Source organism: Cetorhinus maximus, chromosome 27 (genome assembly GCF_964194155.1).
Source record: "Cetorhinus maximus chromosome 27, sCetMax3.hap1.1, whole genome shotgun sequence".
Classification (NCBI taxonomy): domain Eukaryota; kingdom Metazoa; phylum Chordata; class Chondrichthyes; order Lamniformes; family Cetorhinidae; genus Cetorhinus; species Cetorhinus maximus.
The window spans coordinates 13,494,063-13,520,860 of NC_135905.1; the positions used below are offsets into that span (position 1 = coordinate 13,494,063).

Below are 26,798 nucleotides of genomic sequence, written 5' to 3' on the forward strand. Positions count from 1 at the left end.
TAGATGCCATAAATTACTGTCCAATTTACAGTCAACTGTAGCTTCATCATTAATCTTACTGCAAAATCTGGACCAATGTGTTCAATAGCTCAGTGGGTAGCCCCCTTATCTCTAAATAGGAAGATTGTGAGTTCAATTCCCACTCCAGAAACTTGTGCACAAATTCTAGGCTGACACTTAAGTCCATTACTGAGTGAGTGTTGCCCTGTCAGTGGTGCTGTCTCTCAGATCAGGTGTTAAACCAAAGCCCCATCTGGTGGATGTTGAAGATCCCATGAAACTATTTCAAAGAAGAATGGGGAGTTGTCCCTGGTTATTTGGCTCTCAATCAGGTAAAACAAAGTGTCTGGTCATTATCTCATTGCTGCTTGTGGGGCAATTGCTGTGCGCAAATTGACTATTGCATTTTCTACAGTATAACAGTAATTACAACTCGAAAATACATCAGGGATTTGAGATGTCCTGAGGTTGTGAAAAGTGCTATATAAATGCAAGTCTCTCTAATATGTGCAGGGATTTTAGCAAAATCGCAGCAACAAATTCAAGAGGTTGCCTGTACCCGCAGTTACAAAGATTCAAGGAGATTTGATTAAATACCGATAATGTACTTCCACAAGGGAGCTAAGAAGGAGCAGATAGATTGAAGGATTTAGTCAGACAGTCTCATCCTTCAATCATTCGATCTAGCCTCAGTTCTTTGGTACAGTACACACAGGCATCCATTATTGCTTAATTATAACAGTAGAAGACATAGAATGTAATAAAAATTATTAAAGTGATAAATGATACCATTAAAATATTCATTATATGCAATGTACTCCATTCACATCACACTCTATTCAGTTAATAAAAGTGTCCTAACATCGTTTAGTGCAAAGCTGGATTGATCACATTTGTCTTTTTGATGCAGTCCTTAACACTGCCTTGAGGTAAAAGCTTCTCCAGAGAACTGCAGTGTTTGAGGTCACCTTATTAAAAAGAACAAAGTTATATTCCTCCAGTAATTGCATTAAGGGCATCCCTGGTAGTTTAATGCTACATTTGCCAGTCCTTTGAAATGCCTTTAATAGCAGTTTTAGATCTTTTTGAAGACCGGTTCAGCAGTATAATGAAGAGCAATGCAATCTAGCAGAGCACAGAGCAGAATGATTACTCAGTTCTTATGTAGTATAGTTTTTTTTAGTCTAGAAAGGAGATTCAGGGCCCAATTTTGTATTCAACATGTAATGGCATTGCCATCACTGAATCCCCCACCATCAACATCCTGGGGGGTTACCATGGACCAGAAACTGAACTGGACCAGCCATATAAATACTGTGGCTATAAGAGCAGGTCAGAGTCCAGGAATCCCGCAGCAAGTAACTCATCACCTGACTCCCCAAAGCCTGTCCACCATCTGTAAGGCACAAGTCAGGATTATGTTGGAATACTCTCCACTTACCTGGATGAGTGCAGCTCCAACAGACACTCAAGAAGCTCAACACCATCCAGGTCAAAGCAGCCTGCTTGATTGGCACCTCCACCTTAAACATTCACTCCCTCCACCAACAGCATACAGTGACAGCAGTGGATACTATCTATAAGATAGAGTGCAGCAACTTGCCAAGGCTCCTTCAACAGCACGTTCCAAACCTGTACCACCTCGAAGGACCTCGAAAGGTATATTTTAGTTCCACATTTGGTTGTGCAGAATTATTTTGTTGACTTTTGGGATGTGCGAATTACTAGCCAGGCCAACAGTTATTGCCCACCCTTAATTGCCCTTGAGAAGGTGGTGATGAGCTGCCTTTTTGAACTGCCACAATCTATGTGGTGTAGGTACATCCCCAATCCTTTTAGCATGGGGGCTCCAGAATTTTGGCCCAGCAACAATGAAGGAACAGTGATAGAGTTCTAAGTCAGGCTGGTGAGTGGCTTGGAGGGGAACTTGCAGGTGATGGTGTTCCCATGTTTTTGCTGCCCTTATCCTTCAAGGTGCTAGAGGTCATGGATTTGGAAGGTGCTGTTGAAGGTACCTTGGCGAGTTGCTGCAGTGCATCTAGTAGATGTATACACTGCTGCCACTGTGTGTCGGTGGTGGAGGAGTGAATGTATAAGGTGGTGGATGGGGTGCCAATCAAGAGGGCTACTTTGCCCTGGATGGTGTTGAGTGTCTTGGGTATTGTTGGAGCTGCACTCTTCCAGGAAATGGGACAGTATTCCATCAAACTCCTGACATGTGCCTTTTAGATGGTGGACAGGCTTTGGGGAGTGAGGAGGTGAGTTACTCGCCACAGGATTCTATGCCTCTGACCTGAGCTTGTAGCCACAGTATTTATATGGCTAGGCCAGTTCAGTTTCTTGTCAATGTTAACACCCAGGATGTTGAGGGTGCAGGATTTAGCGTTGGTGATGCCATTGAATGTCAAGGGTGATAGTTGGATTCTCTCTTGTTGGAGATGGTCATTGCCTAGCACTTGTGTGGCACAAATGTTACTTCCATTTGTCAGCCTAAGCCTGGATATTGCCCAGGTCTTGCTGCTTTTGGACATGGGCTGTGTCAGTATCTGAGGAGTCGCAAATGGTGCTCAACATTGTGTAATCATCAGCAAACATCCCCACTTTTGACATTGTAATGGAAGGAAGGTCATTGATGAAGCAGTTGAAGATGGCTGGGCCTAGGACACTACCTGAGGAACTCCTGCAGTGATGTCCTGGAGCTGAGATAATTGACCTCCAATAACCACAACCATCTTCCTTTGTGCTAGGTATGACTCCAACCAGCGGAATCCAACCTCCGATTCTCCAGTTTTGCTTGGGTTCCTTTATGCCACACTTTGTCAAATGCTGCCTTGATGTCAAGGGCAGTTACTCTCACCTCACCTCTGGAGTTCTGCTGTTTTGAACATGTTTGGACCAAGGTTAGAATGAGGTCAGGAGCTAGGTAGCCTGGCAGAACACAAACTGAACTTCAGTGAGCAGATTATTGCTGAATAAGTGCTGTTTACAGCACTGTCGATGACCCCTTCCATCATTTTGCTGATGATCACGAGTGGACTGTTGGGTGGTAATTGACTGAGTTGGATTTGTCCTGCTTTTTGGGCAATTTTCCACATTGCCGGGTAGATGCCAGTGTTGTAACTGTACAGGAACAGCCTGACTAGGGGTGCAGCAAGTTTTGCAGCACTAGTCTTCAGCATTATTGCTGGAATGTTGTCAGGGCCCATAGCCTTTGCAGTATCCAGTGTCTTCAGCTATTTCTTGATATCATGTGGCATGAATCAAAAAGGCTGAAGACTAGCACCTGTGATGCTAGGGACCTCAGGAGGAGGCCGAGATGAATCTTCCACTTGTCACTTAGCAATGTGGTTTGGCTATTAACTGCCCTTTGAAATGACTGAGCATGCTGCTTAATTCATGGACATTTGGGGATTGGCAACAAATGCTGGCCTTGTGATGCCTACATCCAATTAAAGAATGAAGGAAAAAAAAAAGACAGGTCTTTCCTTGTGTTTGTCTACAAATTAGTTTTTCAGTGTCAGTATACAAGTGGACAATCCTAGTGACAGAGGGAGGTGCACCCTCTTGATTCATATAAAAATTGAGCAAGAATTTTCTTACACACAAAACTGAAAGGTTCAGAGAAGAAAATGACAAACTGTACTCACACCAATCAAAGGCAACCTCAGGTGGCACCAAGGGGACTAGAATGTACATGGGTTGATTGGTTCATCCCATTGTTAACCTACTTCTATACTGCTAACACCACATGACTGTAAGAAAGTTCTGACCTAGAGTACAGTGGAACAGAGAGTATGGTTCCTGGGTCTGGGAAAGGCAAAATCTTGAGCTTAGAGAGTTGAAGACCATCAGGAGAAGCTCAGATGTCACTTTGATATTATGCCACACAAAGTGGTAAGGCTACATTTTATCACTGCATGGCGCTTACATTCAATAAGGTTTTTAAAAAAATATCACTGCACTAATCCTTGTATCAAAAATGTCACAAAACCCACTCTCATAAGCTCCGTGTTTCAATCATAATACAGTAATTTTCCTTGACGTTATATTTGAAAGGCATAAAAGTAACGGAGGTGAGGTGCAGCAAGTGGGGAAACAGCCCAGCTCTAGCTGTAGTGCGTCAGAAACACAAGAGTGTTTCTCTGATTGCCTTGTAGAGCAACCAAATGAGGGAAGAGGATGTCCAGCTGTGTGGCCATACAGTAAGCTAGCCAATAAAGGGAAAGTAATAGTAAAAAGGGATTTTAATTATCCACCTAGAAGGTAGGGAAAAGGAGGGCACAAGAAATGGGGCACCAGCAGGAGTCATTCATGGAAATTGTGTTTTAATTCAATATGTAATGAATACACACACATGCACTTCTGGAAGTAAATTAAACATTTCTCCAGGAACATGAAAACTGTATACACTAAGAAAGCACAATGATTATACAGAGAACTAATTTGGTAACAAGCGCTGAAAGAGATATTGTAAGATTTACAAAGGGAGCAATAGCCTTTCAGATTCGGAAAGTTATTAAAAAACAGTTAGCATTAACAAAACAAGCTAAAATGAATCTAGAGAGGATTATTGTCAGAACATTAGGAAATGTATTTTGCTCATGTTCGAACTCAAATGTCAGTCATTTGAAGGATGCTTATGAAGGATTGGAAATAAAGTGTGGCAGAAAAGTTGAGGAGATATTTTGTGACCATTTTTAATTGTGAGGAAGTTGAATCTGATCCTTAAGTAGCAGATAGGACTGGAAGTTCTCCACTAACTTGCTGACAGACCTCAAAGGAAATGGTGTGAACTAAATTGACAGGGCTCATGGTAGAAAAGGCAGAACTCAATTGAATTTAACTGACGGCACTGAAAGGAGCAAAGGCAAAGATTTTATCCTGATTTTCTGGTGAATATTTTCAATAGCTCAATAGAGCGGCTAAGTTGGGGGAAGAGAAGGGAATTATTTTTAAAATAAAGTTTCATGGCAATCAGTGGCTGGAAACACAATGATTCCAAGAATGGATCAGGCCATCAGCTCTGATTTTTCTGACTAAATTGTGCATAATGGTTTAATTTGTTCTTGTACGTACTGAGGAAATATTGGCAAGGCCAACCATGTCATTTAGTTTTTCATACTTCTCAGAGTAGGATTTGGTTTCAGTAGTATTTTCAAAAGAAATCAGATACTCTTTCCCTCTTCAAACTGCTTTTATATAAAAATATGAATATATTCAGAAAGTCGGTTCCTTTTCTCTGGTGTTTAAGTGAATTAATCCCACACAAAACTGTGCACTTTACAGAGGCCTCATGACATCCCATGCTCTGCCTTACTTTCTGTCACTCACTGCAGCCCTACCCAAACAGCAAATTTAGCTGCGCAGAATGTTTGCTTTGAAAGAATATCTTTGTCGACAATTTATATACAAGGATTTAACTGCATGAAGGGAATGACAGATGTGGGAGTCCACAATAATTTTCTATTTTCTTTTTAATGTTGATGTTTTTGCACAGTAACATCTGGTCTTAGTTAGAAAAGTACTTCAATGGCAATTGAGATATAATCCCAGTCCCATTGCAGCCAAAAGAGAAATACAGTACACACAACATTGGGAGCAAGGTTATGTCCCCGTGCAATAATGCTTTTCCTTTCCATTTCAGCTCATGGGGGTGAACATTATGTCCAGTTAACAAAAGGGACACATGCCTTTGCATTTTGCTGCCATGTTTAGTGTTATTCATGGGATACAGGTACCTCGCTCCCCACCATCCACCCACACCCCTTTTCCTGACAAAAAAGGTGGTTTCACTCTTGACAAAATATCTTTCAGATGGGTACAGGGATCTGCTTCCATTGTTCAGGTTGATTCACAAAAACTCTTTAAAAGGGAATATGTGCCAATCCAAGAGTCTATTCATAAGCAAACAGTAGGAAGAAATTTCCCAGCTTACTGTTGAAGCATTTTCTGCATTACTGTTTAGATTTTGGCTGCCGTGCTACCCATTAGTTCTGATTGTCTATGCTATTGGGTGAGGTGGTGGTGAGGAGGAACAAAATTGGAGGCAAAGATGATTGAATTTGTTTCTTGCATTAAAGTGGCAAATAGAGCCACTCCGCAGCTCTCCAAAACCAACAATATCCCACATCCATCATCATCTTCAATTTGTGCTGGCTCCAATGCATCAACGTTCATGGATAAGGTATTTTGACCTTTCAATTATTTCAAACTGGAAATATTCACTTTACTCATCATCATAATGAGGCATATTATCCATCATTGTCACAGAAGTGTTAAGCTAGAACCAAGCATAATTTGATAGAGAATCTTTAAGAGGAAGAGCAAGGCCAAGGTTGAAAAGAAGACCAGATAAATCATGGAGAAGTGATTAGATAATATTAAGGGTGTGCTTTGAAAAACATGATGATCGAACGGAGAAAGAAAAGACTATAAGAGACAATAACATTTCCACAGTTATGAAATCCTGGGAAATTAGTGTCAGACACTGTATTAATTTTGACAAAACTATGTAATGGAGTATGCATGCATAGGGGAAGAGTGTCGAGATTGATTTAACTGGTCTGTGCTGACTCACAGAAGGGGGGGAAAATGTCAGCTTTGTTTCCCACAAGGTCACTGTCCAGTGATCGCTGCTGTTCCATTGTTGTTAAGATTGGGCCTTTGTCTCAGCTCTCAAATTAAGTCTAACCACTGGGACAGTGCAATAAGGGGGCCACTGATACCCATGGAACAATACCCCAGCATAGATTGATGCCTTTATTGAACAAGGCTTCCCAATCAGTAACAAATTAGGGCAGTTTCTGTGCAACATTTCACACTCCTGACGATTGGAGCAAGGTTGAGCTTCCACAAATAGTTCATGAGTCATCTGGCCTTGTTAGAGTTATAATCCCATCACTGTACGTGTGTTTTTTAGATCAAATTTGTTGAAAGAATGGTTGAATGGGCTGCACTAGGAGGATAAAACACATTCATAACTTTATCTGAAGATTATCGTAATCTTGCCTTGATCACACAATTCTCTGGCAAGTTAGTTTATGCTGATCAGGCTTCCACCGTACTAACTTCCTGAATTAAATTAAGCCTTTCTAATTGTAGTAGCAGTGTAATACTTTCTTGTGATTTGCCAAACAACCAATTCAGTGTGAAAGCCTCAGTTGAAGAATGGAAGAATCAGATAGAAGGAATTCAAGATATTTCTGAAGGGGCTACATTTTATTTACATCAGCTCAGCAGTGATGAATCATAAAATTCCATGTTGTGTAAAAACAGCTTCATTAGCTCATGGCATGTGATCCCTGTCAGTGAATTAATATTCATCCTGGAGTACAAATGCATTTTTCCAGGGTATTTTTACACAGGGCCGGTGCAAGAGTACTAGGCGCCCTAGGTGAACATTCAGCCTTACGCCAGCCCCCCACAATTAACTTTTGAAAATGAATACTGTGCATTAGCATAAATAAAAATTCTACTTTGGTAATTACAGGTTTATTTTATAAATAGTCGTTTGGTAGTACAGGTCTTGAGCATTGCTGAAAAAAATCATTTTGTCAAAGCTTTTCATCTTGCACTCATCAGAACAATCGCAAGAATATCAATGTTAGGGGAAGCAACAACTTTATACTGTATGAGAAGAGAGTACTGATTGGTTGACAAGTGGACACTTATTGGTAGAGGCGTTGCCATGAAGAATATGCCAGTTAATAGTGAATGACAGTTTAAAATGTCAAACAAAGTTTGGCAGTTAACTGTCAGCCACCATTAACTGGCGCATTCTCCATGGCAATGCCTCTACCAATCAGTGTCCACTTTCAGTGTGTAGATGTACAAATTTGTAAAACTGCCGCATAAACACATTGAAGAATACAATATGAAATTTTGGGGAAAACTGCAATGTAAATACCTAAAGTTCCACTTGTATGTTAACTAAGTGTAGATTGTTATGTCATTAAGACAGGAAAAGAAATTCAATACTGTATATATCAAAATTTTATTGTTTTTGCTGTTTTTAAAATGGACTTTCCGCTGAACCAAACAAGATGGCTGCTACAAGTCACATGGCCATAGGATTGGCCCTTTGTTCTGGAAGCTACAAACAGGAGTTACAAGAACAAAAGAATCCTCCTCTCATCATCATGGAATCTCATACCCAATTGTAATGACACGAGAACCACAAAACCAGGGGACTCGCAGATTAAAACTCGTTATGCCTGCAGGGTTGTTAACAGATCCATCTCACACCTGGGACTGCCCAGGTCCATTTTAAAAGGGGACCATCGCAGGACAATGGATGTCATTTGCACCTTGATAAGCTTACCCCTCTAGTGGGGTCAGAGGGTCTGCCTAAACAATGGCTTCCCAACACAAGAACCCACAACATGGATGGTAACTCTTTCAAAAGCTAGTGGCTCAGATATTATCAGTTCTGAAATCAAAGCCAGTTCCAGGTGCTAGATGAATATCCTTTTTGAAATCGTCGTGGAGAAAGAAGGTCACGTGACTTGAGTGACCATTTTGAAACCTTTGAGAACTGAGAAACCCTCAGTCTGCTGTTTAACATCCAACCAGTGAACACCAAGAAACAGGACTCCAAGCCAATCAACAGCCTGCTCCTTGAAGCTTGTCTTTGCTGGAAGATTTCCTACCAGCGCCTGCAGAACTGACCCAGTCTCTGTGTGCCAATTTTATCTGGTGGCATCAGCACCAACTGTAAAGAGAACTCAGTCTTCTGCTAACTGAACCTGAGCTCCTACATGAAAAAGCTGCTCATTGGACTCTCACTCTGGACTCTGACAATCCCGTGAACTAATATTCATTTCTTCGGTCCTTTTACTGTTACTATCCATAGTTGTAAAACTTCCTTTCTCTCTATCCCCCCTTCCTGTGTCTGTGTGAGTAGTGGAGTGGAGTGGGATGTTGCAAACATTCCTCCCAGGTTTGAATGTGAACAAACTAACCTCCTGAGTTAAGGCAAGTTTGCTGCGTGTTACTTAAAATTAAATCACATAAACTGAGGGTTTGGTTAACAAGCCACAGTCTACTTAAAACAATTCACAAACACCTTCTGCTTACAGACAGTCGGTGAGAGGATAAAGAAATTGAGTTTTCCTTTCCCTCCTGTCCGTAACAGGATTTATATCAGAAAAATCGAGACCTGTGATTCCCATAAACAAAAAAGCCTCTTTGCGTACTTATGTAGTTTAATTAATTCCATTTTTTGCTGTCCCACAAGTTTTGCCACCTAGTTTGTCACATGGTTGAACCAGCCCTGCTTTTGCAATGGGGCTGGATGACAGCCCTGGGGAAAGTATGGGCCTGCACATGATAGGAAGTTTAAGGAGGTCATTGTGACAAAAATGAAGCTTTTTTGGTTTCTGTATTGATGGCCACAATACACACACAGGTCACAGTTGTAGGTTTACAAACTGGATAGGCTTTAGATTATAGTCTGCTTAATTGTGACAGCTCAAGACAAGATCAACACTCGTGTTGCTATGGAAATCCTTGGTATCTGTCTTTTGATTAATTACATTCTACCTGGACAAAATACTATTTTCAGATCAATGAATCAAGCCATCTCATTAATTTCTGAGCATCCTATATGGCAGATATCCTGGGGTATTGGTTTTGATTTAGAGCCAGGTCTGGGGCGAAGGCAGGTGTCCTAACTCACACCGAGTCCCATTCACCTTCGTCCCTGCACCTGCTGACCTACACTGGCACCCAGTCTGGTAGAGCCTCAAGTTCCTCTATGGCCTCACTCACCCTATCTCTGTGCTTTCCTCCAACCATACAGCCCTCCCAGTGTTCAGCTGCCTAGGCCCTATAGCTCTGGAATTCCCTCTCTTACTTCTCTCTTCTCCTTTAAGATGCTCCTTAAATCCCAGCTCTTTGACCAATCTGTTCTTAATTCATTCACGGAATGTGGGCATCTCTGGCAAGGCTAGCATTTGTTGTCCATCCCTAATTGCCCTTAGTGGCCTAGCAGACCATTTCAGAGGGCATTTAAGACTCAATCATATGTCTGCGGGTCTGGAGTCACATGTAGGCCAGACCAGGTAAGGATGGCAGATTTCCCCTCTCTAAAGGGCATCAGTGAACCTAATGGGTTTTTATGCCAATTGACTCATGGTCACCATTACTGAGACTGGCTTTACATTCCAGATTTACTAACTGAGTTCAAATTCCACCAGCTGCCATGAAAATTTGAAACCATGACCCTAGGCCATTAGCCTAGGCCTCTGGGTGACCAGTCCAGTGAGGTTACCACTATGCCAACATTTTGCCTTTTGGTCATATGTTTGATAAAGCTCCTATGAAGCACTTTGCAATATCGTACTACATTACTACTACATAAAATAAATGCAAATTATTGTTTTTGTTGGGCCAACATAAGGAGTAAACCAAAGATTCTTTGTAATGCGTTCAACAGACAACCCTGTGACAAGGAGCTTCCAATTGTGTGGGTTTGTGTTCCACTGCACAAGTTCAATCACAAAAAAAACCCATCAGACAAACTGAACAGAATTTCAACAGCAATGTTTCCTAACCAAGAAATGAGTGAATACGTTTCAAGAATAATTTTACATTGAGAGGTTAATGCAGGAGAGGTGTCAGCCATTGTGAAGTTTTGAGGTAAATTGTCATGGTTACTGTGGTATCTGAGATGCAATACACCTTTAAGAGAATGTGAGCAGATTGGCCACATGACTGTGTTACTCAATAGCTGTGTAGCGCAGGCTACAATGTTGATCAGTAGTTTAGAATAGGGTCTGGTTGGAGAAGCACACATGTGTTAGTGCTCTGTGACTTGTGTTAATAAACAGCATGTGCTTCATCTTACATTGGTCGCTGCATCTGCAGTATCTTATTTACCAACTCACTCATGAGTAGATAGGTGTGCAACCATGTTCGCAGAGCAGAGCGACCCGGCAGAAGCAACATAACAGTTATAACAGCTGTTAATATACCGTTTGTACTGAGTATGGTTCATTTACCTGTTTAATGTTGTATAAATTAATCTGCCTTTTCAAACTGAGCCAAAGTAGGGTAGCATGCATTCAATCCTCCAAAGATGAGGTCATCATTGTTGTGATATACCCTAATTGATTAGAATATATTATCATGGACTTTCTGTTCAATCTTTGGTTCTCATTAAATTTACCTATATATTGGGCAGGTGAAGGAACACTTTGATTCATAGGGGATGCGAGGCTCATTTATTGAAATAATCAGTTACACCAGCATAACTTACCCCCCACCCAAAACAAAATGGTCTCATTGTTGTGGTGTAGAAACGAAAAAGGGACATTTTGTCATTCTATGATTTCCTGATTTCTGACTATTTTTACTATTCATGGTTTCCTGGTTTTTCATCCCAACCACAGGCACTATTTGGGTCCGCAGAGCCTCATTCATGTTTGTTCAGCTGCAAGGCCAGGACTTGCTAGCCATGACTGGTATGATTGCTGTGACCAGATAGCAGTAGCTGCCCTTGCAATATGCCAATAATCTCAACAATTCCTTCTGGGCCACTCAAAATAACCTAATTAAGTTGAAATTGCGTGTCGAACATCTTTTCAAATATTTCTGAGGAACTAGTGCAGATCTCAGGTGGTTAATGCAAGAATGTCTGATGCTCGATCTGTAAAAATTATTGAACAGGTTGAAGGCTGGAACTCCTGTCCCACCCATTACCAATGGCCTTGTGTTGTCTCAGGCTTCCTCTTCACATGTTCCGATATCTTAAAACACAATGCAGCAATCCAGGAAGTGTTGTTAAGCTACATATTTTTCCCTATTTTTACTAACCCACAGAACCTGGTGCTCATTATTGTTCTTTTCACAGACTCAAAGGAAATTAAATCATTCCTCATAATTAGTGCAGCAAATTCTGTGGCAAGCCCCCAATTTATTATTTATTTTTCTCTACTTACTTCTCCTCTCCAGAGAATGGTGTCTGCAACTGAGAATGGATGGAACAGTTTCATCACCGTACCCTACTTTGAGTTTCAGTTGCCCATTTAACCATGGGGTTAGGGGTTCTAAATCCACTATTCAACCACTATCCACACCTAAACCTCAAGCAGGGAGTGGTTGCTGGATAGTGATCAGGCATTGTAACTTTTCCCTTTTTGGCTTGGTGACTCTGTAACTAGTTGTAACACAGCAGTGACAACTGCAGTGTCTGAGAGTGCCAACACTTGGCAACATAATCCACGAGATTCAGTTGGGGTCAGCACCATCTTTTTATAGACTTGAATCATTTGATTGCTCATCCATGCCTTTGTTACTTCTGGAGTCAACTATTCCAATGCTGTGTCTAGCCAGCCTCTCCCATTCTACTCTCCATAAACTTGAGGTCATCCCAAATGCCCCTGCCTGTGTTCTAACTGGCACCAAGCCCAGCACCTATCATCCTTGCACTCATTGGCCTAAATTGGCTCCAGGTCAAGCAATGTCTCAGTTTTAAAATTCGCATTCTTCAAATCCATTTAAGGCCATGCCCTTATTTATCTTAATAATCCCTCCAGTTCCGCAGTCCTCTGAGACTCTGTGCGTCTCTAATTCTGGCCTCTCAAGCATCCCCAATTTTATTGGTGGCTGTGCCTTCTGCTGCCTGCGTTCTAAGCTCTGGAATTCCCTCCTGAAACCTCAATGCCTCTCTACCTCTCTTTCCTCCTTTAAAGTGATCCTTAAAACCTATCTGTTGACCAAGCTTTTAATCATCTGCCCTAAGATCTCCTTGTTTGGCTTTGTGTGAAATTATGCTTTATAACGGTCCTGCAAAATGCCCTGGACGTTTTATTGATTTGAAGGCACTATATAAATGCAAATTGCTGTTGTTTACAAATGTGCACATCTGTATCTTGAAAGTATTGTGGACCTCTCTCAAGACAACAAAAGAAACATACAGATCCACTCGAAACATACAGATCCACTCCAAAAATACAGATCCACTCGAAACATACAGATCCACTCGAAACATACAGATCCACTCCAAAAATACAGATCCACTCGAAACATACAGAACCACTCGAAACAAATTGCCAACATGAGCCCACCAACAAAATCAGAAAATACCATTAGCAGAAGATTATCATGTTATTCAAGACACAACTAAGCTGGTGACAGGGCCAAGCGTGTTTGCTCACTGATAGGAATATTTAATAATACAATGTTAAAATTAGTTGAAATATCTCTAGTCATTAGTAAACTGAAGGATTAATTTAGAATGGACTGATAGAGAAACCTAACCCAGTGCCACCAACATAAAACCATCACCCTACAAATTAGCCCCTTGTAGCTCATTCTAATACGCACATGGTCCACCCAAATTGATAACATATAAAACATTAATAAAATAAATCGTTACCTGTTTCTTTCTCATTAATAATAGTTAACATCCTGCGGTGTCCTCCAATTGTGGTAGGTAATGAGCTAAAAATAGTCATCTCTGGAGGAGTGCATTTTTCTGGGGACTATCAGAAAGCAAAAGGAGACAGACGTAGTGCCTTTCGTTGAATGTTGTTGACCTGGAGGAGTCAGAAATAGATTCTGAGATGGCTTGTAGATAGAGAAAACCCATTGGCTCTATTCAAGCCAAATGTTTCCTGGCTCTGGCTAATGAGATATTAGAGAAAAAAGAAATAATGGCTATGGATATCCATCCATTGTTAGCCATGGTCCACAAGAGACTATAGATATCTATGTTACAGAGAGAAATAGTTATAGCTTGAGGGGCACTACTCCACATCAAGTATGGCAGACTAGCAATCTCTTCTGCTCTTGCTGCCTGTTATGGGCATGATGGAAGGGTTAACCTGTTTAGCAGTGTTATGAACGCTCCTTCTGTGTTCAATAAGTCCTGAAATGGGACTTGAACCTAATGCTTCTGGTTCAGAGATTGTTGGGGTGGTGGTGGGGGGGGGGGGGGGGGTGGCATTGGGGGGTGGGGGGCACCACCCAGTGAGCCACAAGACCACCCTCAGTTATAGATGCACACAACAACTTGCATTTATATATAACCTTGCATATGGTAAACTGTCCCAAGACACTTAGGCACTTCACAGGAATGTTATCAATTAAATTTAATACCGAGCCACTTGAGATATTTGGTCAGATGATCAAAAGCTTGGTCAAAGGTGTGGGTTTTAAGAAACCAAGAGGAGATAGTGATTTGGCAAGTTTTAGGAAGGGAAGCTAGATGAATACATGAGGGTGAAATGAATAGAAGCGTGTGCTGATAAAGTTAGATGAAGTTGAGGGAGAGAAGGCTTGTGTGAGGCGTAAACACCAGCATGGCCCAGTTGGACTGAATGGCCTGTTTCTGTGCTGTAAATCTATGTAATCAGTTCCCATTGATGAGGATTGCTTATGGAGGAATACACAAGGTTCGAGGGAAGGAGGCTGATGCAAGCTGCAAGAAAAGCACCTGAGAATACATTTTTCAATCTCCATTCTTAATCGGTTCTAGTAGAACCACAATATAACAAATGATAACAAACCAACAGTAAAATATTCTAATGTTCATGCTATCCAGTAAGCGGACAAGTTGTGAAAATGTCCTTACGCACATTGCTCTTCACCCACCTGAATACACTAATGAATAATTCACAACTTTATTGGCACATTCTACTCTTTAGGCAAATTGTCTTTGTGCACAAGCTATTTGGCACGTACTCACCGAATATTCATGCACAATGAATGAGAAAGAGGGATTTGATGTTGTTATTCTGCCTTTCACTTGTGCTTACAAGGTTACAATGCCTTAGGTAACCTAGATGGTGCACAGTATTTGTTGTGTTGGCAGGCTGAGTGTTCCAGTCTAGTTTTCCCTTCATGCATTATTAATGTGGGGAAAATTCCACCCCAGTCAGGAAGATGGTAAACTTTCCCTTTCCCCTCCATTCTGTTCCTCAAACGTTATGCATCCTTCAATTTTTGCACGTTGGATTACGCACATTTGGCTTATCATTACCCTGGTTGTAAAATGCTAACCAAATGTGAAAATATGAAGCTTTGAAATATGAGGTAAAGAAGGATCTATCCATTAAAGGGTAATTAATAGGAAATTGAGATACTAAGAATCAATACAGAGGAGCTGAACATTTTTCTGAATTAAAAGCTTTGGCTCTAGGGAACCATCGACCAAAATGAGCAAGAACCTTGGCCTTCTCTATTCCCTGAAGTCCACCGTTAGTCTATCATTAATAAAAAAGTTGCCATTTTAGGTTGAAGTTCTCTACCCCACCCCCACCCCATGAAGCCTTTGAATCAAATTTTAGTCTGGATCCATTGGCCTTCTCCACAGTGCTTCATCCAAGTGAGGGATTCTTCACTTCAACCACGATGGTGAATGTTGGTAGGCTACTTAGCTACAAAGGGCACCAAAGCTGCCCCTGTCCTCACCCAGCATCTATAGGTACACACTTTCCTGTTGGAGTCATTGAATGGCAAGAACAAGTGGGAAGTCTACTGATCCCATCTGAAATCAGCTCATTCAACCTAATGCCTGGTGCCTTCTTTAACTGTTTGGCGAAGTAACACACCACATAAAACATCAGCCGACTTAGCCATTGAAGCAGCACAATTTTTTATCCAGGTAAACTTCTGCTGCGAAGGAGCCCTTTATTTTCATGCTATCGTGAAACAATGGCATAAGTAGAAGGTGAAGCCCAATAAGGGGCAGAGAACACTTTGCTACTAATTTATGTGATTCCTGTTCTTTTAATTGAACATGTCTGCCTGGACAGGTTATGAACTGTGACTCTGTACATTTTATCCAATTCAAATGCACCACATACCGGGAACTGTGCTTTCTCCAAGACAAAAGAACACTTCTTTGAAAGTCAAATACTGCAGATGCTGGAGATCTTAAAATTAAAACCAGCAGGTCTGGCAGCCCCATGATCTCATTGAATGGTGGAACAGACTTGATGGGCTGAATGGCCTATTTCAGCCCCTATGCCTTAAAGTCTTATGATCTGTGGAGAGAGAAACAGAGTTAACATTTCGAGTCCAATGTGGCTCTTCTTAGGAACACTTCACTGAATCACAGCTCCTCCAATGCAGTCAAAGGGGCCTAGCAAGCCTTGTTGACTTGTAAAGTACTGTTTTTCTCATATCACAAAAAATCTAACAAACAGCTTGGCTTAATTCCCTCCCTTAATCCGTTGACATTCTTGGCCACGCTATCTTGCTGACCCTAAATGGAACTTGCATCTTTCATCTATTGTTAACAGCTGTCTCTGAAAAGTTTGGTGTCCTCCTCCTTGCCAAGTACTTCAACATCATTTAACTCTCTTATGGCCCAAATCCACCCAGGACATAACTGTTCCTGTCAGTAAAGCTTTTGGCCTGATAAATGACCCTTCATTTATCCCTAGCCTTCAACCCACTTGTCCTTTACTGTGTCATCAATACTACCAGCCAGATCTCCACTGAACTTCTGCTGTTCCGTCTAAGCTTGGTCTATGTTGCCGCACATTGTTTTCCTGATCCTTCCAGCTCCCATCAATTTGAAAACAACCACTTATCGACCATGTAAAGAATCACAATGGCAGGGAAAGAATCAACATCCTCCAAGGCCAAATGCGGTGACAGACTGATGGGCTGGTGCACCATTTCAAATATCAAATCAATGAAGTTACACCAAGCGACACAGGTCTGCGCAAAAGAATGAGTAAAACTGGAGGGTGAGAACAAGTAAAAATAGAGGGTGAAACCGATTTAGAGTTATTGTCAGAAGCATTTCTGAGAGACAAACTCTACCAACTTCCGGCTTCCATGTCACAAAACCCAAAACATGAAATAACTGAGGGGATTGTTCTGTGCATAAATCCTCTTGTGATCCTGACTCGAGACTTTAATCTTTGAAAACCTGGTCAACAATTGCTGAAAGATTTTATTCACCCGGCTGTGGTCTGAGTGTGCGAGGGGGAGGTGATTTGCTGCAGGGAACCATTAACCCAACTTGTACAATGTTTTTGGGTAATGATTAAACAAATTGGATTTCAGGAACGACAGTAAATTGTAGTTGCTGTAACCTTGGAGTAGGTTGAAGCTGCATTAACTGGTTAGGGGTGGTAAAATCCACAGTCTGATGGGTAAACCCCTGAAGTCTTGTTTGCAAAACACGAAGTGTGTGTGGAGAAGCAGGGGACCAAGTCAGAATCTGTCAATCAGAAAATCTTGGAGAGGAAATCTGCTTTCAAAGGTGAATGGCATTCTTATAAACTTTCTGTGGAGGTGTCTGCCAGTCATGTAGCTATAGCTACCTGAAGAATAATATATCTGTTCGATTTTTAAGAGATTCCTGGAGCAATTGGAAAGATATTGATCCGAATGGCTGTGACAAGATTTTGGGCAGTGCTAGACCGCATTTGCAGAATCCTTGGGATTGTAACTGCTGCAGGTATGTACAGTAGACCCAAACTGCACGGGTGCCAGCCACCAATTACTATAGCGTACCACTCTTCTGCTGAGCCTCGGCTGGACCTCAGACATCCCCCATTAACTGAGTAATGCATTTCTCATTCTTCAAGAGTTTTTGCTGAAATGGTCGATCTCAGAGTTGCACAATGTTTAATGGGAATTCTGAACTATATTGAAATATGGTTCTATTTGTGCTGATGACTCTTAACTGACTGTCAGTTTTAAAACTCTCTACTTTGTTGTTGTATGTAAAATTATTAATATGTTGAAAACAGGAGTGGGGTTTCAACAGAGACAATTTTGAGTGGGACCCCCCCCTACCAATCCACCCCCATCCTCGCCTTGCAAATATGAACTTGCTCCATTGGGACCTACTATAAATGTTGAAATGTTCTTGAACCTGACTTTTAGCAAGGAATTCCAGCTACCCAAAGGAAAAGCTTGCTATAGAAACATAGAAACATGGAAACTAGGAGCAGGAGTAGGCCATTTGGCCCTTCAAGCCTGCTCCGCCATTCATTATGATCATGGCTGATCATCTAACTCAATAACCTGCTCCCACTTTCTCCCCATACCCTTTGATCCCTTTCGCCCCGGGAGCTATATCTAACTCCTTCTTGAAAACATACAATGTTTTGGCCTCAGATACTTTCTGTGGTAGCAAATTCCACAGGCTCACCACTCTGGGTGAAGAAATTTCTCCTCATCTCAGTCCTAAATGGTCTCCCCCGTATCCTCAGACTGTGACCCCTGGTTCTGGACTCCCTCACCATTGGGAACATCCTTCCTGCATCTACCCTGTCTAGTCCTGTTAGAATTTTATAGGTTTCTATGAGATCCCCCCCCTCATTCTTCTGAACTCCAGTGAATATAATCCTAACTGACTCAATCTCTTCTCATATGTCAGTCCCGCCATCCCAGGAATCAGCCTGGTTATCCTTCACTGCACTCCCTCTATAGCAAGAACATCCTTCCTCAGATAAGGAGACCAAAACTGCACACAATATTCCAGGTGTGGTCTCACCAAGGCCCTATATAATTGCAGCAAGACATCCTTGTTCCTGTACTCGAATCCTCTCACTATGAAGGCCAACATACCATTTTCCTTCTTTACCACCTGCTGCACCTGCATGCTTACCTTCAGCGACTGGTGTACAAGGACACGCAGATCTCGTTGCACATTCCCCTCTCTCAATTTATAGCCATTTAGATAATAATCTGCCTTCCTGTTTTTGCTACCAAAGTGGATAACCTCACATTTATCCACGTTATACTGCATCTGCCATGCATTTGCCCACTCACTCAGCTTGTCCAAATCACACTGAAGCATCTCTGTATCCTCCTCACAGCTCACCCTCCCACCCAGCTTTGTGTCATCTGCAAATTTGGAGATATTACATTTAGTTCCCTCATCTAAATCATTAATAAACATTGTGAATAGCTGGGGTCCCAGCACTGATCCCTGCAGTACCCCACTAGGCACTGCCTGCCATTTGGAAAAAGACCCGTTTATCCCGTCTCTTTATTTCCTGTCTGCCAACCAGTTTTCTATCCATCTCAATACGCTACCCCCAATCCCATGCACTTTAATTTTACACGCTAATCTCTTATGTAGGACTTTGTCAAAAGCCTTCTGAAAGCCCAAATAAACCACATCCACTGGCTCCCCCTCATCAACTCTACTAGTTACATCCTCAAAAAATTCCAGTAGATTTGTCAAGCATGATTCCCCTTTTGTAAATCCATGCTGACTCTGTCCGATTCTGCCACTGTTTTCTAAGTGGTCAGCTATTAAATGTTTTATAATGGACTCTAGCATTTTCCCCACTACCGACGTCAGGCTGACTGGTCTATAATTCCCTGTTTTCTCTCTATCTCCCTTTTCAAATAGTGGGGTAACATTAGCTACCCTCCAATCTGTAGGAACTGTTCCAGAGTCTATAGAATCTCGGAAGATGACCACCAATGCCTCTACAATTTCCAAGGCCACTTTCTTAAGTACTCTGGGACGTAGATTATCAAACTCTGGGGATTTATCGGCCTTCAATCCCATTAATTTCCCCAACACCATTTCCCTACTAATACTGATTCTTTCAGTTCCTCCCTGTCACTAAACCTTCTGTTCTCATAGCATTTCTGGTATGTTATTTGTGTCCTCCTTTGTGAAGACTAGAACTAAAGTCTGTATTCAGTTGGTCAGCCATTTCTTTGTTCCCCATTATAAATTCCCCTGTTTCGGACTGTAAGAGACCTACATTTGTCTTCACCAATCTTTTTCTCTTCACGTACCTATAGAAACGTTTACAGTCAGTTTTTATGTTTCCCGTAAGCTTACTCTCGTACTCTATTTTCCCCTTCTTAATCAATCCCTTGGTCCTCCTTTGCTGAATTCTCAACTGCTCCGAATCCTCAGGTCTGTTGTTTTTTCTGACCAATTTGTATGCCTCTTCCTTGGATCTAATACTATCCCTAATTTCCCTTGTAAGCCATTGTTTGGCCACCTTTCCTGTTTTAATTTTGCGGCAGACAGGAATAAACAATTGCTGCAGTTCACCCATGTGCTCTTTGAATGTTTGCCATTGCTTATCCACCGTCATCCCTTTAAGTAACGTTTCCCAATCCATCATAGACACTGAAATTATTTTGCAGCAACAGAAGTAAACTAAGTGGGAGGATAAGGTGGGAAGAGTAGAAATCAGAAACATATGGCCAGAAATCCGATGGCCTTATGAATATCTGGGAGATTCCCTTGATTCTACTGCCCCTGTTTGAAAACCTCGGTGATTGAGGATGCCGGGATGTTTGTGGAATTGCAGATCACTGCTTTAGGTCAGAGTAAGAAGCAGGAGCACGTTGTAGCGAATTTTTTTTCTTTATTCTTTCATGGGGTGTGGGCGTCACTGGCAAGGCCAGCATTTGTTGCCCACCCCTAATTGCCCTTGGGCTGAGTGGCTTGCTAGGCCATTTCAGAGGGCAGTTAAGAGTCAACCACATGAGGATAGCAGATTTCCTTCTCTAAAGGGGGCAATAGTAAACCAGATTTATGACAATCAGTGAGGAAGACGGTGGCAAAGTGGCGTTGTCACTGGACCTAGGTTCGAGTCCCACCAAGGCAGATGGTGAAATTTGAATTCAATAAAAAAAAAACCTGGAATTAAAAGTCGGATGATGACCATGAAACTATTGCCTATTGTTGTGAAAACCCATCTGGTTCACTAATGTCCTTTCGGCAAGGAAATCTGTTGTCCTTACCTGGTCTGGCCTACATGTGACTCCAGACCCACAGCAATATGGTTGACTTTTAAAATGCCCTCTGAATAAATGCTGTCTTAACCAGTGATGCCCACATCCCAGGAACAAGTTTTAAAAAAAGTTGCCATGGTCATCATTAGTGAGACTAGCTCTCAATTCCAGGTTTATTAATTGAATTTAAATTCCATTAGCTGCCATGGTGGGATTTGAACTCATGCCCCCAGATAATTAGGCTGGGTCTCAGGATTACTAGTTTAGTGACATGACTACTCCACCACCTCTTGTAGTTGAATAGCGGTGTAGCAAATGGTCATTGTTATTTAGTCCAGTAAAACTCATTTGTTTGATCTGTAAAACATGGAGCTTTGGTTAAAATAAAGTGCTTATTCAGCAGAGCAAACAGACCAAAATGGTTCAGTCAGATAGTCTGAATACAGTGCGTGCAGATTGTAAATGGGCTGTGTTCTTATTTAACTTATTTGGGTCATTTACTTATGTGGCAAGAAATGAGCATAATTTTTACTTGCTTATAGTGTAGGCTAGCTCTCCACCCTTTCTACATCTTACTTGAGATGTAAAAAGACTAAAGGCCAAAGATCCTGCAGCTTGGTGTTTTTTTTGAGAAATAATGGGCCAAATTCCATAATGCAGAACATCACTGAGGGTGAAGGAATCATGATGGTGGGTATAACCAAGAAGAGATTGGGTGATACCAAATTTAAGTTTAAGGAGTTCCACAGTTCTGAGCTCCTGAAAAGGAATGAGTTGAAATAGAACACAGTGCGATGAGTCTGGATTTCAACACAGTTCAGCTGCAGGGACAAGGGGCAGGTGTAGTAGTGACCTCATGGGGAGAATTTTCTCCCTGTCATATGGGCTCGGCGGGAGTGTGCGCGCAGCCCACAATCGGTTTCGTGCCACCATTTTACGTGGCTGGGCCAATTAAGGCCCACCCAGCATGACACACACCCAGAAGCGCTGAGCGCTCCCTGTGTGGGCGGGGGGAGGAGGGAGAGTCGGGGCCTGGCGCTCTTTCACTCGTACACGAAAGAGCGCAGGAACCTCCCTGAGGCACAGAGCTGTCTCAGGGAGATTAATTTCATTATGAAAAACGGAACAAAAAGAATAAAAAAATTATTCAGACACGTCCCCTCATGTGACAGTGTCACAAGAGCTGGGACATTCTAAAGTATTTCAATAAAAAATTTAATCTAATTTATAAAGCCCTCATGAAACCTCACCCCGCCCGTGGATGAGGTTCCATGAAAAATGCGAAGGCCGTCTGGGCTCTTCGCCTGCCCCCCCGCCAACGTAAAGGTTGGACGGGCAGCCCTGTTAATGATTTCAGTTGGTTTTTAAATGGCCTTAACAAGCCTTTGACAGTTCGGCGGGCGTGCAGCCAACTCCAGCGCACACCCTGAGGATCGGAATGACGCGTGGTGACATCGGGACACACGACCAGAAGATTCAGGCCAATGAGGCACAGATAACATTCAGAGGATCGGTGCCCATAGCTGTGTCCGCAAATTAATGAGAAACAAGGTAGAATGCGGCAGAGAAGTTGGTTGCTCGACGTGCATGAGCGATAGGTTGTGTATCTAACAACAAGCTTCTCCTTGGCTCTGATCCAGAAGTGGAAAAGAGCTGTTAGGTGAGTTGTTCCAGAAATTGGAAATTGTATTCAACTTTTGAGCAGATCAAGTTTCCTCCGGTAAAGTAGAGAGTATTTCTGAGTGATTTGAATTCTGGTAATCCATTGTGAGGCCAAAACCAGTTCACAAAGTTCAGTCATCCCAGATAATTCTGTAATATGGAAAATCACTGAATGTTACTTCCAGTGCGTTGATGGTTTAACGTTCCCAAAGCTGAGAAGTCCCTCACATACACTTACAAACCGCAGGTGGTACAGTGTACACAATTATAAAAAGATAATGATGTTTACTTTAAGGATTTATATTTGGATAAAACACTCTAATGCGTTGAATTCCCCGAGTTCACTAAGTTCACCCAATCAAAAGCTTTGTTGAAATATTGTACAGAAGAATTTCAATCACTGATTTGTCATTTTTATCATGTTTAATATGGTTATTATTGGATCAGCCAGGCCTAGCATCTCAATGCAGATTTGATTCTGAATTAGCCCTTTGTTTTACAAGAGTCATCGTCATCAACATTCCACCTCCCGCTAATTGTCCCCTCTGGCAATAAATGGTACAAAGGATGAGTAAATAAATGTTTTTGAAGATCAAATTCATGATCGGTTAGAGGCTCTAATGTAATCTCAGGGTCCAAATACATTTTACAAGCAATTTAAACTTTGCTCTCCTTGTTTATGGTGTCAGTTGAGTTTCTTGCTATTGGATTACAATCCTGCAACGCAGTCATCCATTATTCACAATAAGTGTTTGCATGAGATTTCTCTAGTGCTCCACAGGTTAATTACTTTCTTTAACTCTTTCCTGGCCAATGTCATTCAACAGAATTGTGCACTCATTGAATATCCTGGAAATTCTTTAAATATCTGGTGGGGGAAAGGATCTGAATCAACGTGGAAACTTTCAGAGTGTTAGAACAGTAAAATAATGCCGATATTTTTTGGGGTAAAGTACTTTAAACAGCACGGCACCTTAATTCTTGGTATATTTTAAGTTTTGTCTGAATTAGCTGCCTTTCCATACGACAGAGGAAACTGAAGGACACGTGTTTGACACATTACCAGCCCAAGAGAGGATCTGAGTCACACTGCAAATGGAACTGGCTGCCCTCCATTCATATTGTGTCAGCTCCATCTATTATGCTGCATTAGGTGTATACAATCTCATGTAAAATACCAATTACAGTGTTATATACAATGTTATACTATCAGTACAAATGGCCACTTTCCCTGTTTAATAAGTTTGGCCAGGAAAGAGTTAAGGAAAGTAATTAATTAAACTAGTGTTGAGTCATGCAATTGGAAAAAAAGGTAATTAGTACCAAAGAGACGTAACACACTCTATTGTTACACTGCGAAGTGGTGCTAGACTTAAGTGAATATCATGGGCTGAATTTTCTGTTTGGCGGGTGGGGGCAGAGCAAGAGCGGGCACAGACCCGATCGCTGTCCGAGACCAGGTCCGCGCCATCATTTTATGCAGGCGGGACAGTTAAGGCCCACCTAGCATAATGCCCGACTCCCGAGCATAGCGGGAGTGGGCAGGCTGCGGCGGGAGTGCATTGTCCGCCTGGTCCAATAGCGACCCAGCGGCCTGTTTATCAGAGGGCTTCTGGTGAGCAAACCAAGCTGGAGGGTAGGGCAGCGGGACAGGCCAAGCCGGAGGGTAGGGCGGGAGGCCAGTGCACACCTTGTTTCTCGGATGACTCCCTTGCTGCCCTCCTCGAGGAGGTGGAAGCACGGTGGGAGGTGCTGGTTCCCCAGGGCGGGAGGAGGAGGCCCTGCTACATGACGAAACGTGCCTGGGAGGAGGTGGCGGAGTTGGTGAGCTCCCGCGACGTGGTGCGGCGCACCTGGATCCAGTGTCGCAAGTGCTTTAATGACTTGCTGTGCTCTGGCAGGGTGAGGGCAATGTTGGCATTGGTCACTTAACCCAGCAGGTCGACTTATCCCCCTGCTGCTGCCCCCCCCCACCCCAAGTCTGAGTGTAGTGACTGCAGTGAACCATTGACGGCGTGTGTCCTTTGCTGGGAGGGCCAGCAGATATTGCCCATGCTGAGGTCAGCCTGAGAGGGTGATGAAGAGATGGGTTCTGCACCTGCAGTATGTATTACACTAAGTCCCACATGACGGTTTTGGGGGCAGCCTGGAGGAGCTGCACGTTATGTTAGGGAAATGTAGTCTTAAGGTTCAAGTAAATGCAGACTCGATGGGCCGAAGAACCTCTTCTGCACTGTATGATTCTGTGATTCTGTGAATTGCAAGAATCTCAGTGTAGGATTAAGTGGATGTTTTCAGGTCAGTAGATGTAGATAATGTTTTGTGCAAAGATCTGTTTTGGGACCTCCTATGTGCACCACTATATATACATTATCAGGGCTTAAGCAGAGGTCGAATGAAAAGTCACAGAAAACAACCCAAAAAAAAAAGGAACAAACCAAATGTAAAATTTGCTTCACCTTCCGTGGGACTGAATCATGGGTCCCCTAAAACTCAGAACCTACATCAACCCACTCGGGCCTTCTGGGCAAAGCTCATGGTCAAATGTTTTTGGCTATCTTGAAATGAACTCTGACTGTTTAGAACACAAGAGGAAATTAAGTTACTATTTAACTTCAGGATTCCAAGTCAAATGTCATTATAAAAAAATTAAGATAGGTCACAGATTATAAGCTAAAGATAGCGTGAAATGGTTTATCCTAATTGATTCCGAATCAAGGAGGGGAGATGAAAAGACTTTTTTTTACACAGGAAGTTGTTATGATCTAGAATGCATGGCCTTAAAGAATGATGGAAGCGGATTCAGTGGTAAATTTCAAAAGGGAATTGGGTATATACTTAAAAAGGAAATATTTGCAGGGCTATGGGGAGGGAGCAGGGAAGTGGGACTAATGGCATAGCTGACGGCACAGGCACAATGGACTGATTGGTCTCTATCTGTGTCATATGAAGCTATGAGCAATGGTTTCTGTTGAAGATGAGGGCAATGACCTTGAAGCAGATCCACACTAGAGCTGTCACAGTGAAACCCTCAGGAGCTGGAGCATTCACACCCAAAGAAGATCCCAGGCTGCAATATAAATGCAGTCTTTTATGCTTCAGGTGCTAAAGTGCAGAGCGGTGTGAGGGCATGACTGGGACAATGATACTAAGGCAGATAAAAATGGAAACTGAAGTATAAATAATTATGCATTTCAGTTAGAGATATTGAATGGAATATTTTTTCATTGTTGTGTAATCCTACACTCATGATGCAATAAATACTTGCATTTATATAGCACCTTTAGCATAGTAAAGCATTCAAAGGCGCTTCACAGGAGCATTATAAAAACAAAGCATGACACCAAACCATGTAATGAGATCTTAGGTCAGATGACCAAAGGTTTGGACAAAGGGGTAGGTTTTAAGAAGTGTCTTAAAGGAGGAGAGAGAGACATGGAAATATAAGAAACTTATGTAATGACAAAATAAAGTCTACAGGTTTTAGAGCAGTTTGAATGCCAGGAAATAAGAAGGAAATATTCCGAGCCCAGTGTGAATCAGCTTCCTAAACGTGAGGTGAACTCGGTCGGAGTGATTCCCTCTTGGTTAGCTTGAAGTGCAAAAATAAAAAGTTGGCGGAATAAGACGCTAAGAAGTGAAAAATATCCAAAAGAATCCAGGGAAATCAAGATAGCTGCTGAACCACTTGCAGAAATAGTTAAAGAGATCTCAGGACCTTCTCTTTAAAAAAATGCTTTTTAAAACACAGATTGGTCATTTGAGAAAAAAGGTGACAAATATGCCAAGAGAGGCAATGAAATCCCTTTGACAAAGAAACAGGGGAAAGCCAATCTGCCCCTTGAGCCTGCAATTAGATTCAATTTGATAATATCTCACCTCAGCTTCAATTACCTGCCTTAGCTCCATATGCCTTGAAACTGGCAACTGACAAAAGTCGATCAGTCTCGGTATGGATAATTTCAACTAATTCAGCATCCACTTCCTTTTTTAAAATTATTTTCATGGGATGAGGACATCGCTGGCAAGGCCAGCATTTGTTGCCCATCCCTAATTGCCCTTGAACTGAATGGCTTGCAAGGCCACTTCCGGGGGCAGTTAAGAGTCAACTGCATTACTGTGGGTCTGGAGTCACATGGAGACCAGACCAGGTAAGGATGGCAGATTTCCTTCCCTAGGGGACATTAGTGAACCAGATGGATTTTTACGACAATTGGCTTGTCTCTCTCTCTCCTCCTTTAAGACTTTCATGGTCACCAATACTGAGACTAGCTTTTCAATTCCAGATTTTATTAATTGAATTCAAATTCCACCAACTGCCATGGTGGGATTTGAACCCATGTCCCCAGGGCATTAGCCTGGTCCTCTGGCATACTAGTCCAGTAACATTACCACTACGCCACGATTTAAACCCTCCCCTTTAGTGAGGGTACCCATATTTCCACTCTCCTTTG

At 42.1% G+C, this 26,798-nt stretch overlaps 1 protein-coding gene and 1 long non-coding RNA gene across 2 annotated transcripts in view; one reads left to right on the top strand and one right to left on the bottom strand.

The window, feature by feature from the left end:
* LOC144668579 (uncharacterized) overlaps positions 1-26,798 on the bottom strand; it is a 181,306-nt gene that overhangs the window by 140,536 nt on the left and 13,972 nt on the right. The gene's annotated exons all lie outside the window — the stretch shown is intronic.
* tmem72 (transmembrane protein 72) overlaps positions 16,937-26,798 on the top strand; it is a 30,140-nt gene continuing 20,278 nt past the window's right edge. Inside the window, exons 1-2 of the mRNA XM_078530744.1 lie at positions 16,937-17,221; positions 17,315-17,419. Of these exons, the coding sequence (XP_078386870.1) occupies positions 17,350-17,419 (70 nt within the window). The 5' untranslated portion in view covers positions 16,937-17,221; positions 17,315-17,349. The remainder of the gene's footprint in view (positions 17,222-17,314; positions 17,420-26,798) is intronic.